Source organism: Alligator mississippiensis, chromosome 1, assembly GCF_030867095.1.
Source record: "Alligator mississippiensis isolate rAllMis1 chromosome 1, rAllMis1, whole genome shotgun sequence".
NCBI lineage: Eukaryota > Metazoa > Chordata > Crocodylia > Alligatoridae > Alligator > Alligator mississippiensis.
This window is the reverse complement of record NC_081824.1, coordinates 95,643,074-95,663,170: the sequence shown is the minus strand read 5'-3', so window position 1 is coordinate 95,663,170 and position 20,097 is coordinate 95,643,074. Positions and strand designations below refer to the sequence as shown.

General features: G+C 41.5%; 1 protein-coding gene across 3 annotated transcripts in view; it reads left to right on the top strand.

Moving 5' to 3' along the window:
• WASF1 (WASP family member 1) overlaps positions 1–20,097 on the top strand; it is a 165,537-nt gene that overhangs the window by 87,720 nt on the left and 57,720 nt on the right. For all 3 annotated transcript variants that reach the window (XM_006269916.4, XM_059732836.1, XM_059732826.1), the window contains exon 2: positions 11,629–11,789. In XM_006269916.4, coding sequence (XP_006269978.1) covers positions 11,657–11,789 — 133 coding nt within the window. In that variant the 5' untranslated portion in view covers positions 11,629–11,656. The remainder of the gene's footprint in view (positions 1–11,628; positions 11,790–20,097) is intronic.

Below are 20,097 nucleotides of genomic sequence, written 5' to 3'. Positions count from 1 at the left end.
GAAGCCGTTAACAGGAAGAATAGATCAATGCTGTGAAAAAAAATGTCATCGGATGAAAACTGAGCCTTAAAAAAACAATTTCAGATTGCATAGTAAGTTTTTTATACAGTACATTAATATATAGTTTAGTCTTCTATGAGTGGAGAAGAACTTGCAGTCAAAAATAATATAAACATTTTGGTGTTACCTAAATAAAACCCAAAATACTTTCAGAATTTTTAAATAAAAAAATGTGTGTGCAGCTTACCGTAAGAAAAAAAAATGAGCACAGAATACAGGGTACTCTGAAGAATATTTACTGTTGCTAACAGAAAACTAATTCTCCACTTTTGAAATATGTGTAAGATGCAATCCATACATCAGGTATCCAGGTATCCACAATCCATACATGGCTTTTAACAAACTAGACACCAAATAAGTCTGCATATTTATTAACAATTGGTCATTTGGTGGTACCTGGCGCTAGTTAGTTTTTTGTTGTTGTGTTATAATGATTTTTTGTATTTGTTATTCATCTCTGAAATTACAATTCTGTATTACAATAAAATGAAAACAGATGCAGGCCAGAACTTGAATAAAGTAAAATAAGTATTACTTAACAAATTGACACCTCTACTAATTATCTAAGATACAGTAAAATAGAGACAAAAACCAAAAACAAGTGGATTAGTTTTAAAACTCAATTATTTTTAGGTTTGCAGAGAAGAAAGTAATCTGTGAGCAATGCTTTGAGCAGATTATTCCTACCTGAATTGAACTTCAGAAATAAGTAACTTTTCCCACTTAACAAAACGGTGGAGGTTTGCAATTTTGATATGTTATTTATCTTATCTGAAGCATATTGCATATATTTTTTTCAATAGTGCTCAGTACAAATTCTGAATAGGTCTGTACAGAGAGGAACAGCTCAAGTAGCACTTGAGAAGGTCTATCTGTCTACTGCATAAGCACAAATCCAGTGGCCTAGAACTCAAGTAAGCTCCATACAAGGCTTAGAGGGGTACCAGTTTCTAGCCGAACTCATATGCTTGAGTAAAGCAGGATTCAAAGTGTAAATCTCTTGATAACACCAGTGGAAGTTGTGAGAGGTTAAAGCAGTGATTCTCAACCAGGGCACCTTTCAAGAATGCCACAGGGTCCCACACAATGTCAACACTCTTAGATCCTGTTTGAATAGAATAATACAGTGTGAGCCTCTCTGAAGTGTAAATATTCTGTAATTTATTTTGATAGCTTTGCAGTAAAACCTTGCCTTCTCTTCTGAAATTTCACTGGCACTATTGTTAGTTTAGCTGCACTGGCAGACACACGTTCAAGTAGTTAAGCATGTGTTAAGTGCCCCCTTCATGCACACACACTTCCCCCCCAGGCGGGAGAGTCTGCGGGGGAAGGGGCGGGAGAAGGGAAAAGGTGGGGGGGGAGGGCTCCAGCAGTGAGGTGTGGATGCAGGGAGCAGAGGCAAAGCCCAGCTGCAGCTTGCCCATGGCCCATGCAAAGATTGGGGCCCCGATCTTTGCACGTGCTCCCCCCAACTCCTTGGCCCCCCAGCACCGTGCCGCCTCTGGAGGAGCAGCCAGGCTCCAATTGTCCCATGACCTGGTCCAGCTGGGGCCCTGTTCACGGTGAATCAGGCCCCGGCTGGGCCAGGCCATGGGGCAGTCAGAGCCCAGCAGCTCCTCCAGAGGCAGAGCGACACTGGGTAGCCAAGGAGTTGGGTGGGGGGGCATGTGGGCCCCCCGATCTTTGCATGGGGCATGGGCAAGCTGCAGCTGGGTTCAGCCTCTGCTCCCTGTGTCCGTGCCTCACTGCCAGAGCTGCCCTACCAGCAGTGGCAGGAAACAGGAGGCCTGCTCGCCACTGTGTCCTGCTGCCCTGCTTCCCTCCCCTGTGACCCGGCATGGCAGGGAGCAGAGAAGATAAGTGAGGATCTCCTTGCCTGCCGCTGCTTGCCCTGCACTGCCCCAGTGATGCACCTCCTGCACATGGGGCTGAACTGAGGGCAGTGGCCCTCCCCCAGACGAGCCACCCATGTCCCTGTCCTGCTCCTTGCTGGGGTCCCAAGCCCCAAGCACTGCCCAGCTGGGCAGTAACCCCAGCCCTGCCCAGCTCCCTCCGTACAGGGGCCTCAGCCCCCTCTCTCTCACTTACCAGCTCATCCAGGGGTGCAGGTGGTTGGCTTCTGCTGCTGCCAGGCTCAGATGGTCCCACAACTCAACCCAGCCAGGGCACCATTCAAGCCCCTAACCCATTTTCCCCATAAACCTCTGATTTTTCCAACTGCGGTTTTACCAACAATGGGAACTTCCAAGAGCCTAACCCCTGTAATTAACGAAGGAAACCTGTATAGCTTTGTGTCTTATCTCTGCTGTTGCTTTTACCAGTGGAGTTGCCTCAGTGACTGATAACCAGGGGTCAGGATTTTCCATTTCCCACAAGAAAACGGAGAAAACTATAGATTTTCCTCTTATTGGAGGGAAGCGCAAATTTCTCATTTTACCTGGGAAGCCTGTGGATTTTGCAGTTTTGCGAAGGGCTCTCTGGAGGTTGGCAGAGTTCTAGCCTGCTGGGGGGAACAGGAGGAGGGCAGTCACAGGAGGCACCATGTGCATGACCTGGAGAGCAGATCCTGTGGGTTAGCGGGCTGGGGGAAGATTGAGGCCCCCATAGGGAGAGAGGGAGTTGGGCAGGGTTGAGGCTGGGCAGTGCTTGGGGCCCAGGGCTGCGGTGCATGGCCACAGGACCCCAGTGGGGAGTGGGACAGGGTTGCAGGCAGCTCATTGGGAGGGGCCAGCTCCCCACCACTGGGTGCACTCCTGGGGGCTAGAGGACCCATGCCCCTCAGATCTCTGCAGGGGCGGGTTGCCTGCTGTGGGCTCAGGCTCCCCACCCTGCTGTCCTCCCTCAGGGCCTCCACAGCCTGGTGGGTGAGACCCACTACTGCAGGGCACAGCAGGGCCATGCAGGGATCTCTTTGCGGATGTGAGCTCCACGCTGCCCTGGCGACGCGTCCCCTGTGCATGCCATAGCAGCAGGGGCAGCAGCATAGGGGTTGTGCCCCTTGCTGCTGCCATGAGTGCAGGGGACACATTGCCAGGGCAGCGGGAGCTCACAGCAGGAAGGAGATCACTGCACGGCCCAGCTGTGCCCTGTGGAGGCCCTGAGGGAGGGCAGCAGGGCAGAGAGCCCAAGCCCACTGCAGGCAACCCACCCCCAGCCCAGCACACAGACCTGGTGGACACGGGTCCCCCCCACCCCCAGAAGTGTATGCAATGACAGGGATCCAGTCCCTCCTTCCACCACTCTCTCAGAGGAGCTACCTGCGATGCCATCCAACTCCCAGCTGGGGTCCTATGGCCATGCATTGTGGCCCTAAGCCCCATGCCCTGCACACTGCCCAGCTGACAGCAGACCCTGCCCAGCAGGGCTGCAGAAGCCATGGGGGAGTGGTACAGAGCATGGAGCCTGAGCTTGCAGCAGGCAGCCCAGCTTTACCACGACCCACACACAGATCTGGGGGGCATCGGTCCCTCCTACCTACCAGGAGTACGTGAAGCGGTGGAGAGTTGGCCCTGCTCCCAAAGCAGGCAGGCAGTGGGGTGAGGGTGGGGGGTGGAGCTGGGCTCCATGTTCTGCTCTCCTGCAGCAGTCACTGCCTCCTGTCAGGGTTAAGGGGCTTTGGACCTAGGTCTCTGGCCTCATAGCCCTTGTAGCTGGGGGTGGTAGGGGCCTGTGGGTGGGGAATGAGGGGCATGAGCAGGGCTGGAGGGCTGTGTAAGGGGGAGTGAGGGGCACAAGCAGGGCCAGGGGGCTGGGGGGGGGAGGGGAGTGAGGGGACTTTCATTTTAATCATGGATTTGCAGGGGGGGGGGGGGTTATCAGAGAATTTGCTGCTTTTTTTTTTTATCGGGGAAAGCCAGGATCCGTGCTGATAACCAATGGTAGAAAATCTTAGGAATAACAAGTTTAATGCAGACCAAACCATTACTACTGCAAAAAATGTAATTGTATCCTATTTTCTGTTGCCCACAATTTTCAATAACTCTTCTTTTTAAATTAAAACATTCCCCAAATGGTTAAAACCAAAATGTTTCTGTGAAAATTGTCTTTTCAACTGTGTAGGTTATTTTAAACTGAAACAAACCCTTATTTTCTCTAGTTTTCTAATGTAAGAAATGTTGCTGCTTTTTTCATTCCACATGACTCAATAAAATTTGGCAAAGAAATAATTTCATTTTGATCTGTATTTATGAGCAAAGCCACAATACTGCAAACACACGTGTAAATTAAATGTTTGGGGGCTTTCTTGGAGGCCAAATTTGGAAAGAATGTAATTATATTTGATAAAAATTGTGAATTCACTGGAATCAATATTTCTTAAAGCTTTAGTAGATGCTAAATTTTGTCTCCTTTGTGACATCACATCAACATTGTCAGCCAGACTTTGTGTCATATATGATGCGTCTTTTTAACAACAAATAAAAAAAAATCAGGAATGGAAAACATCAAATATTCACAACATCCCACTGTAGAAAACATTATTTATATTTTCTAATGTATAACTGTTTTTGCATTTATTAAAATTCATGCCTCCTTTGGGGAAGAGAAGCGAGCCAGTGAGATCTTTCTGTTATAAAATTGTCTACAAAACAAAGAAACTGGAAAATCATCATTTTAATATATTTTTGCTACAGGGTCCATAATCCCAATTATTTCTATTACCTTTCCAATGGATTTCTAAAACCATTGGATTTACTTAGTAGTTGGTGGTATATGCCTGTCACTAATGAGTTGAAGAGTTCCCTCCTTCCTCTAATTGCCGTTTCTTTTCATACCCAGGCCCCAGTCCTGCAATGAGAAGTGCACAAATTCCCTTGCACAACTCTCATTTCTAGATTGGAATCTAGAGTGTAAGAGCCTCTTCCTTTTTGTTTCTATGATAACTAACACAATAGTGCCTGAATGTTTCTGAAGGGCAAGTAAAAACACAGTGTGACAGTAAAGAGAGCCACCTTGACTTGACTTAATACTGTTTATTATTACAATTCTGATTTTAGTCATCTGATTTGCAATCCATTTCAGTTGTTTCAAATATATGGTATTGTTATTAATAGACCATTGGTCTGAAAAAAAATGTAAATGCATATTTTATAATTTATCTCCAAATATAATTGTAATAGAACTAATGTACTAATACAAGATTTGCATAAGTCCTGATATGCATAAATGGTAATGTGTATTGCAATTTTTTGCCATTATGTTAAACAGTGTTCTGATAATAAAGGGCCAGATTCTTGTGAGTCCTACCTTATTGTACAGATGGCCCTACTGATTTCAACAAAAGTGTAGTAGCTAACGTGATATACTTCTAGCTAGTAGCTAGCTAGCGTGAGCAAAGGTACATGAATATGGCCTCAATTCTGATGCTGTAACATCAATATTATGTAATACATCTTTCATTGTGGTGTTTCCTGCAAGATTCAGCATGCTACACTAGTGTTTATATAAACGTATATTTTGAAATGCAACTTAATCTCTGAATTTTATTCATTTTATGTCCTGAACTTGACTCCTTATTCTTTCTTCCAAGCCAGCTATATGTCTTTTTCTGCTAGTTCTTCTTACTGTTTTCATAGATGAGATTTGGGATTCATATGTAAGCAACTTTCAGGCTTTCCCGAAGTCTGCGTGCACTACATTCTGGTAGCACATTACTGTCTAGGCAAACACATATGTTGCTGGGATTTGGTTTGGGGGGGAGGGGGGGGGGTTAAACTGTATTAAATTGATTGTCTCCAACTTTGAAACATTCTAATAGCAGGGAGAGAAATATTAGTTATATTTGGGGATATTTTAAAATGTAGGTAAAAATATGTGGCAATATACAGGCACAAAAAATCACTAAAGAAATTGTAAGGGTCTCATTTAAACTCATTAAAGCGAGGACATTTAGTACTGTGTTTTAGTGTATTGCATAGAACATACAAATACATGACCTTCATTAAAACTAAGGAAATGCTGTCAAGGTTAGGAGTCCCAAACTTAATCAAAAGTAACTTATGTAAAAGTCCTTCTGAACCTGAAATTTGTTTAGCCTTCTGGAAGCAAGACTGAAACAGATTATATTCCAGTTAGTTTTCTAGGCAGCATATGTGGAGCATCAGGTGTTTTTTACAATTTATATATAAACTGCTATTATTCCTATCAGCTTATCTGACTGTACTTGATGGGAAATTCTGACCTATTACCTCACTAATTGGTGTTTACATTTTTCACAGGATTGCAGTAATCTAACATTTCTTCGTACCCCTTGCAGTTTTGAAACATTCCTACAGGATTGTTTTGCAAAGGAAAATGATCCCTCTGCCTCTGGTGCTCCCTACAGTATTCCTTCAGCATTAACAGCAGGATGAAATTGGCACAAACTTTGTCACTTTAACAGTGCTGGTCCTGCTGGGAATGTGTTATGTGCATTCAGGAGTAGAAGTGCCACAGGCAAATTCCTCTACTGTTGTGGTGGACACCTTAAAAAAGTTGACATTTTATAAGGAAAATGTCCCCGGAAGCCCTCAGCAGCTGCAGAAGTTTGGCTATATAGGCATGTAACAGATTAAATAACTATCTCACTTTCCAGGAAAATTTATTCAAATTCCATGAAAACTGTACTTTGAAAAATGTAATGATTGTTTTTCACAAGTGCTGTTGTACATTGCTTTTAAAATAGCAGTAATTAAGGGAAGAAGGCAAAAATAATTTTCATCCACTTAATATAGTTGTTATCTCTCTCAGAATGTGTAATGTAGTGGATATTTAATGAAAATATAAAATAAAAGGCCATGCCAGAAGAAAAAATTGCTAACAGTTTGGCTATAAGTATCTCCTGGAATAGGAAACCAAATTGATTTGGAATGAAAGTTGAGTTGTACGTCTGGTATTCGAATGCATTATTTTGTGCTTTTAAAAAAAATACACTAAATATCATGCAGCATATACTCAGGAAATGTCTTTAGGATTTGGTAGTGAAAAGTCTGGTCATGCAGGTACTTCACATGCAGAATATCATTGGAAATGCCAAATGTGCACAACTTAGCTACCAGTTAGTTTGCTTTTGTATTAGATAATATTTCCTTAGGTATACATTAGCTTTACTGTTATCTATCACACATTAAAAAAGAGAATAAGGTGTAAAAGAAGGCCTTGTTCAAAGTTCACTGAAGTCTATGGACAAACTCCAATTGCCTTTTATAGGCTTTCGTTTTCTTGTACTCCCAGGAAGCCTGATCCTGGATTTCTAGTGAATGCAAAACTTTGGCAGACATGGCCTGTCCCCAATATTTTAAAAAATTTCTTCATCAGTATTTTATTAATTTCGGGCTGTGTCCATAAGCAAGGTAAGATTTTTTTTCTCTTTTATTTTATTTTTTTTAAGTCTCACAAATTTCAGCTAAAATAAAGCTTTAGTACTGTTGTTATTGCATACTTTTTTTAAAGAACCCATCACCTCAGCATCTGAAGCCTGAGGCTTTGCACTTTATACCCTTTATACTTCCACTGGTATAAAATCAGTGGAGAAAATAAAACATTAGAGTATTCAGTCGTATCTTGACTGAATGATTTAAAATAAAAACAGAGCAAATATCACTTACTATCAGCAGAATTGTACAGTTGATTAACATTTTTATAGTTTCCTTTATGTTCAGGAACACTGAATGTTGTGCAGAATTCTTTTTCGTGTGTTGATTTTGACTTTACATTATTTAGAAGTTTATAGCATTTCTCAAGGCTGGTTTTGACCTCTAGTTAGAAAGAAATGGATTTTTCCCCCCTTGCATTTTGATAAAACAGTAGACATGACTTTCTGTTGTTTACACAACAGTATCATTGATGAAACAATCAAGAGGGTTCTTAACTCCGGAATTAATTTGTAATTGCTTCTTTAAACACTGTTCACATATTGGTTGTTTTGCTTTGAGGTATTTTTATTTTTCATTATGAAACCAAAGCAAGTAAGTCCATGAATACAGAGTTAAGGTTCTTCATCAAGTGCATGTCCTGGCATGTATTCCACAATGGAGTTCAAATACATCTGAGTCTGTAGAAGTTCTACCACCATTCAGTTCGTGCATGTACTGTAAAGGAAGACCTGGGGGTTAGAGTGGACCATAAGCTGAATATGAGCCAACAGTATGATTTAGTTGTGAAAAAAAAAAAGCCAGTAGCATACTGGTTTATATTAACAGGGAGTTCTCTTCCCAACCAAGGGAAGTGATTCTTCCTCGGTCTTCAGTCTTGGAGAGGCCTTGCTTGGAGTACTGTGTCCACTTTTGGGCCACACTTCAAGAAACAAGTGAACAGATTAGAAAAAATCCAACAGACTGTAGTAAAAATTATTGGAGTGCTGGGAAACATGACTTATGACCAGGGACCCTGGTTTTCTCTGGTAAAAAATTGCAAATTCTCTGATTAACCTCCTCTCTCCCCCCTCCGTATTTTTCGATGATTAAAATGAAATACCACTATATATATATATATATATATATATATAGGTATCAGTTGAACACAGTGTTTTATTGATACATTTACGATTTTAAAGCAATTTGGAAGCCTACCAATCACTATGATAAAATAAATATAAATACCTATACATTTTAGCGTTTGATTTGGGGCTCTTTATCTGGAAAATCAGAGATCCCCTGCCCCCTTTGTCACAGCTGTTCTTCGCCCACCCAGCACTGCTTTGTGGTGCTGAGCAGCCTTGATATGCTGGTGCCCTGCCCATGACATTGCTCCTTATTCCCAAGCCACAGCCCCCAGGCCTGCTCCTCACTCCCCACCCACAGCCCCCTGGGCCCTGCTGGTGCCCCTCACTTCCCACCCCCAGCCCTGCCGGAGGGGACCACCAGCTGCCAGGACTACAGGGCCAAGGACCTGGATCTGTAGCCCTTTGGCCCCTGCAGCAGCTCCTGACCCGTGGTTGCCACCCTTTGGAAGCAGCAGCTGCTGCAGCAGAGCAGAGCATAGAGCCTGGCTCCTCCATCCCCCACAGGCAGCATGTCTGGAATGGAGCCTGGCAGGTGGGGGTGGGGTGGTGTACGGGCTGCCTGCTGTGAGCTTGGGCTCCCCACCTGCTGCCCTCTTCCCTCCCCCCGAGCCTCCAGGGTCCAGCAGGCAGGACCTGGTGTGGCAGGGCAGGGAAGCTCAGTGCCACTGCTGCAAGCCCTGCACCACCATGGTGAAGCACCCCCTGCCCACCCAGCAGCAGAAAGGGGCACAACTCCACACTGCCAGCCCTGCTGCTGCCGGATGAGCAGGGGATGCCTTGCTATGGTGGTGCAGGGTTTGCAGAGGTGGCACAAGCCTTCCCACTCTGATCTGCCCAGCCACACCAGGTCCCTCCCATTGGGAAGCAGGTCTTGGGGGGTGTGGAGGGGTGCAGGGGAGCCGACAGCAGGCAGCCACCCCTGCCCCACACACAAATCTGGGGGGCATAAGCCCCCCATGCCCACCCCTAGGTGTGCATTGCAGTGGTGGGGAGCCAGCCCTCACTGCCGTCTCCTGGACAAGCTGCCTGCGGCCCCATCCTGCTTCCTGCCCAGGCCCTGCAGCCACACATTCTAGCCCCAGGCCCCAAGCCCCACAAACCACTGTGCCTCGGCAGCAGCCCCAGCCCTGCTTAACTCCCTCCCTCTATCCCTTCCTCCCTATGGGGGGGGCCTCAGTCCTCTTCCTCCCCCTCCCCCCAGCTTATCTATGGGGAGCTGCTCTTTGCTGCCTAGCAACCATGTGTATGTGCCCATATGCACATGTTACCCCCTGTCTGATCATGCACCTCCCGCTTCCCACAGCCCCTTGCAGGCTGAAACTCTGCCAACCTGCAAGGAGAAATCCAGTTTCCTATGTTTTTTTTCCTCAGAAAGAGAAAATTCAGGTTTTACCACATTTTTCTGTGACAAAAACCTGGATCCCTGCTTATGACAAAAGGTTGAAATAATTAGGATTGTTTATTCTGGAGAAGAGAAGGCAGAGCGGGAGGGGATTTGATAACTGTCATCAAATACCTGAAGGGCAATTATAGAGAAGATGCAGATGAGCTTTTCTTTGTAGCTGTAGGGGGTAGGACTAGGATCAATAGCCTCAAACTGCAGTAGAGGAAATTGAGGTTGGAGATTAGAAAGAGCTTTTGGACTAAGAGGGTGGTCAACCATTAGAATGGGCTACTTAGAGAAGTTGTGAAATCTCAATCCCTGGAAATTTTCAAGAGCAGATTAGATGGACATTTGGGTGGACTGGTTTAATCAAAGACAATCCTGTCTTGAACAGAGGGCTGTTTTTTAGATGACTATGTGGGGTCCCTTCCAACCCTACTTTTTGAATAGCCATGTCTACTCCTTAGGTTCTCATTTTATTTGTATGTGCGTATCCTGTCAGTTCTTTAGCTATTAATGAGATTTCAATAGATTTGGGATGATCTGGGTGGAATGATCTCCTTTCTTGTTCTTTTTGCTTCTTTCTGCTTTCCTCTTTTAAATATCCCTTTTAACAGCAGGGAGAGTATTATGCCTGCAAATCACCAGATTTTAAGTGTGATCTGTCAGTACTGCTTTCTCTTAAACAATTACCATGGCAGTTGTCTTTATTGCCTAGGGGGAGGCTCATGTCCCTGCAGAATGTAATAGCTGTCAGTTGTTTTCCTGAAGTGCAAAAGAGCACTCGAAGAAGTTGCTTAGTTATACAAGAACTGGAGTTTTGTGATGTATTGTCCCTCTGTATATTACCACCGTATGTCCTCATTGCCCTTTTCTTGGATTCTTATGGGCTCCAGGGGATCTGTGGTAGATGAACACTAGGTTATTGTTGGTCCTACACTGTACTTTACACTCTTGATATGTTATACAAGGACAAATAGGGTGTATATGAAGATCAAAGAAACACTGCTGGGAAAATAAATCCTGTGTCAGGTGCATGGAGTACCTGTGTATGCCACACGGGTATACACGCAGGGACAACTGGAAGAACTTCATTTATTGTAGAGGTTTAATTCCAGATTCTTTTTTACAAAATCTCATTGTTACATTCTCCATACATTATCTCTCCTTCCAAAGAAAAAAATGTTTAATCAAGTTAGTGATATATCAGATCCATTTTTTTTTCTTTTTTGGAAAAATGGCTTAATTTACACATTTTAAGTGTGTTGGATTCAATTGATTTCAAGTAGAATTTGTATAGGTTATGCTGGGTTGATAACAAAAATATATTTTCTGTAGAAACAATGAATAGGTTCTTTCGGTCCTGGAAGTTACAAACCTTTTAGTCTCCACCTGGAGGGATTTCAGCAGGATTTCTTTGATACTATTACACAACAAAGGAGGGTTTTCCATCTTTTTCAGAAAAAAAACATGAATAAAATGTTAGTGATATCACTGACAGATAAAAGTTCACAAGGTTGAAAAGGAAATTATTTTTATTTGAAAAATAGATTGATACACCCCAGTTTTCAGGCCAAATAAATCCCTTCTTCACCAAAGTGCGAAGGCAAATTTTGCTCATTAATTATAATATTTTGACTGTACGGAATGATTTGTACCAAAATAATTACAGACAGTTGTAATGTTTTCTGTCATTTCTTCTCAGGTGGGCTGGCCTGCTGATACATCTCAGAATGCCATTAGTGAAAAGAAATATAGACCCGCGGCACTTGTGTCACACAGCACTGCCCAGAGGCATCAAGAATGAACTGGAATGTGTCACTAATATCTCCTTGGCAAATATAATTAGACAACTAAGTAGTCTAAGTAAGTACATAATACTTCTTTGCAATGTACTTCAAATGTTACCTGCTTACAGAATTTATAAGTGAAACAGAACAACTTTTTTAACTTGGCTCTATAGAGAGAGAGAGAGAGGTTTTCTGTTAACTTTGAATTATACAAAATACTCTAAGCCAACATTTCTCAAAGTGAAGTTTGCAACCCAAAATGGGGTCACAAAGCATGCTCTAGTTTTGTATTTATTTTAGATAATCATGTGGGGTCGATGTTGCTTTGTTCCTGAAATAGTCCTACTCAAAATAAGTTTGAAAACTGATGCTCTAAACATTTGCTTTCTTTTAATTTTGCAAATTAATTTACCACTCCTGAAGGTGCTAGATTGATAGTTTTGGAGACTTAACCTCCACACAGCAGCAGAGTGGATTGGTTTAAGTCAAGGAAATTTAAATCACCAATAGAAAACCCTGATTTAAGTAATTGATTTAAATCAAGTTTCCCACTGATACTTCTTCATATATTTCTTAAACAACGGTGCAAATCTGATCACTAAAACATGTTAATTTACAACTCAATACAGCATTTTACAACATCTGTCCTTGAACTTTTTTTTTAATTTTCAAATTTTATTAACTCTAACAAACAAGTCATCACAACACTAAATGTACGCTGACCTTAAAACTTCTACAACTAGATCTCATCTTCCCCACTCCCACTGTCATTTTTATTCATAGACTGAAACAGAAATACGAGTTTTCCTGTTTTTTCAACTCCCAGTTGATTTCTTGGCTTTAAGTGAATAAAACCGATGAAAATATTCTCTCTGTGCCTGCAGAGGAAGCTACTGCTGTAAAAAGTTGGCTTAGCAACTGAAGGAACTCTGTTTCAAGGTGCCTGGCTAATGATTTCCACCAATTCAGGGGAGTGACTTTGTTCAAAACATCATCAGTAAACATGTACTGTTTAAATGGTTCCCCTCCAGCCCTGAAATTTATTATGACTGGCATAACTGAGGAGTGATTTTTTGAGATGCCCATGCCATGGCAGCAGCATGTTTTTCAGAAGTTAGGCATCTACCTTTATATCTGGGGTTGAGAATATTCACAATAAATGAGGTGGAGTTAGTGCTTGATCCATTCGCTGCTTTATTGCCTGCAGTTTAACTTTCTGGTTAGGTATTTCTTTGTTCAATGTCTCTTGAAGTGCCTTCCAAATTTTGACAGCATCAGCAATGCAGCAACAATCTCTCTGAAGTTTAAGGCTATGGATATAGGCTTCGGTATACTGAGCACTCTACATTCCTCTTTAATCCAATGTTAGATAGTTTGGATGAGATGCTTCCATCTATTTTATCACAGTTTCTTCACAATTTTTTATGAGAATAGGCCAGTTCTTAATAAATTGTTCTAAACAATCGACCATAGAATTCCATCGAACATCTTGAGGGAGAATTAGTTTGAATCCTCCTGCTGTCTTCAGTGAAGCTGAAGCAAAATGGTTGTTACAGAAGTATTTTGTGACTTCAGCAACATTTTCTTTTACGGAGAAGAACTTAAGTCTTTGGCTAAAAGATGCATTAAGTGGGCACTACAACCATATGTTATTAAGGAGCATCCTTCCATTTCTTCTTCTAAGTATCCTTTCATCTTTGCCACGTTTGCAGCATTGTCTGTGACAAAACTGCGCGTATGACAGTGTAATTTTTGTTTACAGTTTATTACAGCTTTCACTGCCACTTCTTTAAAATATTCTGCTGTGTGGGCATTTCCCAATGTATCTATTGTTTCAGAAAGAGATGCAACCCCATCTTCTGCTGTCGCACAGGCACATATTACTGGATCATTGTGTACATTGCTCCACCCATCAAGGCTTAAACTGGCAAATTTCCCCTCAGTATTTCCTCACACACTGTTCAAGTTCCTTCTCATACACTGTATCTAGTAACTTTCCACCAATGTCTGCTGTACCAGGTGGAGTGTAGCCTGGTTGTAATGACTCAACCATGTCAATGAAGTGTTTATTGTTAACAATGGGAAAAGGAGAATTTGTGGCATAAATGAACTGAGCAATCTTTTCATCTGTGATGTCTTGTTGGTATTTGTGGGTCCTTACTACAAACCCATCCACGGTCGTTTTACTGGATGATTGAAATCTTTTGCTTGCTACTGATACTTTGTTGTCTGAAATACGTTTATTTGCAGCACTGCTGCTAAAAGTACCAATGGATGACTCTGAAGTTGTTGCAGATAGACAGTCAGTCTCTCTTGTGCTTAAATGGGATCCTGAAACAAAAATGATTTTTGAATAGTTATTCTTCTCAGTTCTTCTCACTCTATTATTCAGTTAATCATTTACATTTTTTTCAGCAAGGATGCAGATCCGATTCCAAATTACCAAAAAAAGCTAAGACTAACTGCATTTAGAGTGCACCTAATTTTGGAGTAAGCTGCATTGAACTCACTGGCACTTCTGTTTTTTAAGAAACCAAGTATAGGATGGGGTTCCCTTGGGAAGGCTGAGTTATGCTGAAGTAAAATAGGGAATAGATTTATGGCATCACCATTATGGTTTGGGGCCATGATGGTCCAAAATAAGGGGCATGTATTATGTAATATAAAATAAGAAAATGACACCCAGTGGCAACTGGCAACTTCAGATTTCCTTACTGCAGCTTTCTGTACTGTAAACTTGGGTGATAGATTCTAAACCTAATTAACTAATTAAACAAGCCATAAGGATTAGCTAAGCTAAACTTTTTTTCTAGCAACATCCAACATAGCAAACACCTTGGGAATTTACTTGTTAAATCACACTTATATAAAAGGCATAGAGAGAGTCTTGAAGAATGATGCATTGCAAAGTGAATTATTGAATTTACTAGCCAGTTGATCCACATTGTTCTTCAGACATATCCACATCTTCATCCACATCATTTTCTCCCAATAAGCAGTTTTCATTATGATGGTTCATTCTTGCAGCTAGGCCCTGCATCTCCTTCTTGCACTGCTTACACCTGACACGTTTTCCATTTTTATCCAGGGAAGGAATTTCTTCAAAATATTCCCAGATAGGGTCTCTCTTACGCCCAGAAGCCATGACAGTTTTTCTGTGGCAAAAGTGTGGGGGAACATAAGAAGCTGTGTGTGTACTACTGAATAATGTCTTTCCTCTTTCTTTCCAGTCCACTCCACTGTTCCTTTCTACTCTGCCTCTGTCCTTTCCTATATTGTCTCTCTGTCCTTTAAGACAGTGTCTTAAAGAATTGCCTGTCCCTAATGTTAGTTTGGGCAGAGGGCCGCTTACTGAGTTTTGGCAAGCCATCAAGGGCCACATGACAGGCAGCCGGGGGCAGATAAATATTAATTTTCTAAATTTTTTAGGGACTCCACAGCCTGGCGGGCTGCATCCGGCCCACAAGCCACATTTTGCCCACACCTAAACTAACTCCTCTGCCTTGCTTGGCCCAGCTCCACCACCACGTAAGCACAGAACAACAGTCCTGTCCAGTCTGTGTCTTTGCACATGTGACTTTAGTCTCCTGAGAAACAGAAACTTAAAGCCCAGAACTTTCAAGAAGCAAGAGCTGGTAGTGAGGCTGGACAGACAGACTAGAGCCATTTTCCTGAGATGAAAAACTGAAATGAATGCCCATGTTTGATTGGTAGGTAACTCAATGTGTGTGTATGTGACAGAGCCATTAATTCATTTTTATGAGACTGTAAGTATAGGTTTAGCATGTTTGTGATGAGATTTAATTGTAACTGTTATTTTTTAACCTTGAGAAATTTAGTATTTTACTGATGATTTAAAAAATTTTTTAAAAATCCGATTAAAAATTTTTTTTTTTTTTAAATCATTGATTTTTATGCACCCTGCACAACAGATAGATAATAGCAAGAATAGTTCTGGGTTTTTTTTCTGTTATCCTGTCAATCTCATCATTTAACATCAGAAATGGATTGTATACTTCTCATGCTTAAAAATATTGCTGCCACACATTAGGAAGTATTTCCTTTGCCTGTGTCATAATAACACCACTATATTTTGATCTCTTGCTGATTTGTGTTTTATTTCATTTTGTTCTGTGCCTCATTACTTCTGCAGTTTTTTGTCCCTGCACAGGGCAAAAGCTTGTTGAAATAGGATATCAACATTACAGATTATGGGCCCTAATGGCTTGAACCTGCTCCTTTTGTAGTCTGTGAATATCTTATCATTTACTTCAGTCAAAATAAGATTGGGCTAAGAAGGCTTCTTCCCAGTAATAAGCCTCAATGTTTTTTAGTCATATGACTCTATAATCAATCAAACATAACACAAAAATAAGAATTCTAGTGATTGCCTGAAGTATTTGCCAAACTGATGGCAATTTTTGAGTAGGAAATATGACATAATGGAGCTCATGTTAAAGTGTAAGTATGATACACCCTTATGTATAATATGTTAGATTTTAGGCTGTAGGTAAGTACTATCAGTCACATAATTATTATGATCTTACACAGGAAAATACATTCTGAATTGCATTGTGATCATTAAGAATAAAGGTTGTTGGTTTTTACTTTAAAGTATGAATAATTTCTACCTTGTAATTACTGTTTCAAACTACTTTGCAGTGTAGTTAAAAGCAGAGAAATAGCACTAAAGAATTGATATGAAGACTTTTTCCCTTCACTCAACTATTTTTTTCTCTGTATTAACTCTAAACATATGAATACTTCAGAGGCTTTAGAACCCTACAGGAACCTTTCTGAAAAGGCTGTTTTTTTCCTGAGCCACAGCAGCTTCAAAGGGTTGTCAAGTGAATAAGTATGATACAAGTTGAGCTGCTAATATTATAAGTCCTTTTTAACCACTAGGAAACACGTTTTCCAGGCTCATAACCCAGTGAATGCTGAAGTGGTCATACATATATATCCACAACGTCAAAAAGCTTTCAGCGTCATCAGGATCTGAGAGATGGGCACATTGTCATTTCACTGGAAAGAATTAAACTTTTATCTAAAAAAAAGTTTGTTCCACTAATCTTATTTAGCCTTATTTCACAGTTGTAATGGGGTTGATGATTTTCAGCTAATCTTATTTTGGCTCTTGAAAACTACAATGTTTGCTGTTTTTCCATTGGGGAAGTATTATGGCTAATAATTAGCATGAAGATGCCTCTTACCAAGAAGCAAGGAGCCAAAAGCAAAAGAAAGACACAAGATATATTAAAGCAGAATCCACTTCCTTCCTGCCAGCCCTTCAGTGGTTTTATTACTTTCTTTCTTGGTAGTATGGAGAGTCTGTGAATCTACCTCTTTTCCCTTCAGCATTTCTTCAAGGAGATTAGAAGAGAAGAGCAAAAACAACTTCAGGGAAAAGATTAGGATGACAAAACACAAGAACTGAAAGAACTCAACTAAGTAATAAGCCAAGACTGAGCATATAGAGATATAGTGACCCTAGGCTGATTATGCAGGTCCTCAGTACCAAGAAAGAAAGAAGCTTGAAGAACATCCACTAGAAGAATAATTTTGGTTGGGCAGATCTATGTGGCAAGAAAGCCTATTGGAGAGAATTCTTCAGGCCCCTCCCTACACCAGTGATACAGGATCCTATGTTTCAGAGAAGAAGGTTCTGATTTTTAGACCCTTTTTCATTCTGCCTCATGAGTTCACTTCTGTTGCTAAATGTATTTTCTTTGTGGCTGCTGCTGCTTCTACTTACCTACCAATGCCAGTTATAGTACCTCTGCTTGGAATACTTTCTTCCCCTGTTTCTCTCTTCTGCCCCTCCTTGATGCCGGACTATCAGTTGGTGCAGTTCAACAAGGAGAAATGCAAAGTGCTGCACCTAGGGAGGAAAAATGTCCAGCACACCTACAGCCTAGGAAATGACCTGCTGGGTGGCACAGAGGTGGAAAGGGATCTTGGAGTCCTAGTGGACTCCAAGATGAACATGGGTCGGCAGTGTGACGAAGCCATCAAAAAAGCCAGTGGCACTTTATCGTGCATCAGCATCTATTGAGGTCCCTTCCGACCCTAACATCTATGAATCTATGAATCTTCTTGAGAAAGCCAATGACTCAGCTCCTGCCAGTGTTCTTTTTTTTTCTTTTGTGCTGCTGTGGCATTACATGTTGTATGAAGTGCCAACCTGTATCCGTTTTGGTGTTTTCTGCCTGGTGGTCTTCACAGAATGAGGAATAAAACTCCCTTAAGAAATCTGAAGAAAATTATGCCACTAATAACAATCCATTTGCCAAAGCCCTAGTGAACTGGAATGCAGCAACTAGTTCCTAAATTTCAGTGCCTTGATGATTTCTGGTCTCTAGTGGAGGTGATAAAGAAATAAATGCAGCTCCTAAATTGCATCACAACCTGAATGCTGTTAGATTCTGTCTCCTTCTGCTGTGTGTCTGCAGCTCTGTGTACAGTGCTTGAGATCTGGACTCTGTTTGGAGTCTGAGTAAAAAATGAGCGTATCATGCGGCTCAGCAATTCTCTTGCATATCTGGGTATATTAGCTGCCTGTTGCTCCTTAGGGTTTGTATTACTGAATCCAATTCTGTTTCTTCCTTCCTTGCAACAGACTTGAAATGCTTTCCTGTGCCAATTGTGGTTGAAGGAAATAGGTTTTTATTACTTTTTGTCCAGTAGGAGATTATGTTTGTTTCCCAGTTACATTGAGGAATCAAGTTCTATGTGAAATATAGCCATATGTATTCCATGTTTCTTATTTGTCTTTTGGTTGCACCTTGATATGTTTGCTCCATGAGTCAGTGTCTGGATGTCTCTGATTTTTCTGCTCCAGTCTAGGCTGTGAAGTGACTGAAGAGCTCAAGGCTCTTGGTGAATCAAATTTTGTTTCCCATTCCGGCCACTGAGTAGGGTTAATCAGTTTCTCTCCCTTCTCCCCAGCAGCCAGTTTTCTACCCATTTCTGTTTGTGCCTTTCTGTTATCTGGTTCCAACCCTTTTCTTACAAGTGTCTGTGGAATGCTACCATACAATATTCTTTTTACTTACCATGGCTGGAATCTCCTGTACTATAGTATCATCAGTGCTTCTTTGGTGCTCTTGATTATTGGCGAGAGCTTTTGTTATGGACCAGTTTGCTTGTATGGCACAGCCTCCCAATTCTGTCTTTTGAACAATTGATTGTGTGGCTGGCATTGAGGGGAAGGAATTTTGTTATACATTACCTCTAATTTTCATTTGATTCCATGGGCATTAAGCAAGTTCAAAGTAGGTATATGATTGCCATCCATATTGTTCATAGTTAGACTCAGTTGTTCAGACCTTTAAGCTCCTTGACCCTGTGCTGAGGTAAGTACGGCTATCTCCTTCATCTTCTCACCTAGAGCAAGTCCCCTTCCTCGGTACCGTTCTCCTAAGCACTATGATCTGGAAGATAAGCAAGCAAGTTATAGAGGAAGGCTTCTCCTTTTGAGGCTGTAAACATGTTGACTGACTAGTCACAAGCCCTCAACTAAAACTGAATAAAGATATTAAATGATCTTTTCTACTAGACTAGATATACCCTCAGGTTGTTGCTACAAGTCTTTGAGTTTAAATTTTAGTCAAATTCTCCATCTGTCTCTTCCTTCTGAGGTCCATTGGACATTTGTTTTCCACACTTCAAGTCCTTGGAAACTAGTTTCGGAACCTCATCTCCCACTAGCTCCTTTTTATTTTCTCCAGTGTTTGAGGCTATAAATGAAGATCTTCCTGCACCTGTTGGGAGTGAAGGTACTGCTTTTAACTGTTATACTCCCAAGTCTGTGTTGGAGAATTAAGCTCTCCCCGTTATCAGTGCCCTGTTCTTACAGAGGTTTCCCAAAAAAAGTTTTTCTGCTGTCTTTCAAGATCAATGTTACATGGCTGTCTGCAACCCCTGATCTTCTTGACCTTACACTCATACCTCATGTTCTCTTGAGAACAGATTTCACTCTTGGTGCAAGTAGAATCATTGTTAAGATTTACCTTTAGATTTTAAGCCTTTTGAGACAGGATTTGTTTGTACAGCTTCCAAAACTATTATCTCAACCCTCAACAGGGGGTCTTGGGTACATTCATAATCACTGCTTCTAATTCTTTTTTAATCTACTGACTGAAGAGAGAGTTTTTCCCTTCCAAGACCCTCTTAGTAATGTTCTCTGGCTTGTGGCCCACTGTTAGTCATTGGCTAATTTCATATACTACCTGATGTTGACGCAAATGGAGAAGATTCAACCTGTGTCAGTGAAGATATATTCCTGGTCAGGATATGTTCATCTCTTTAGCTGTGAACAGTGAAAAAATCCTGCTGGAAATCTGAAAAGCCTCTTTCTTGCTTCATAGTTATGTGTTTCACTA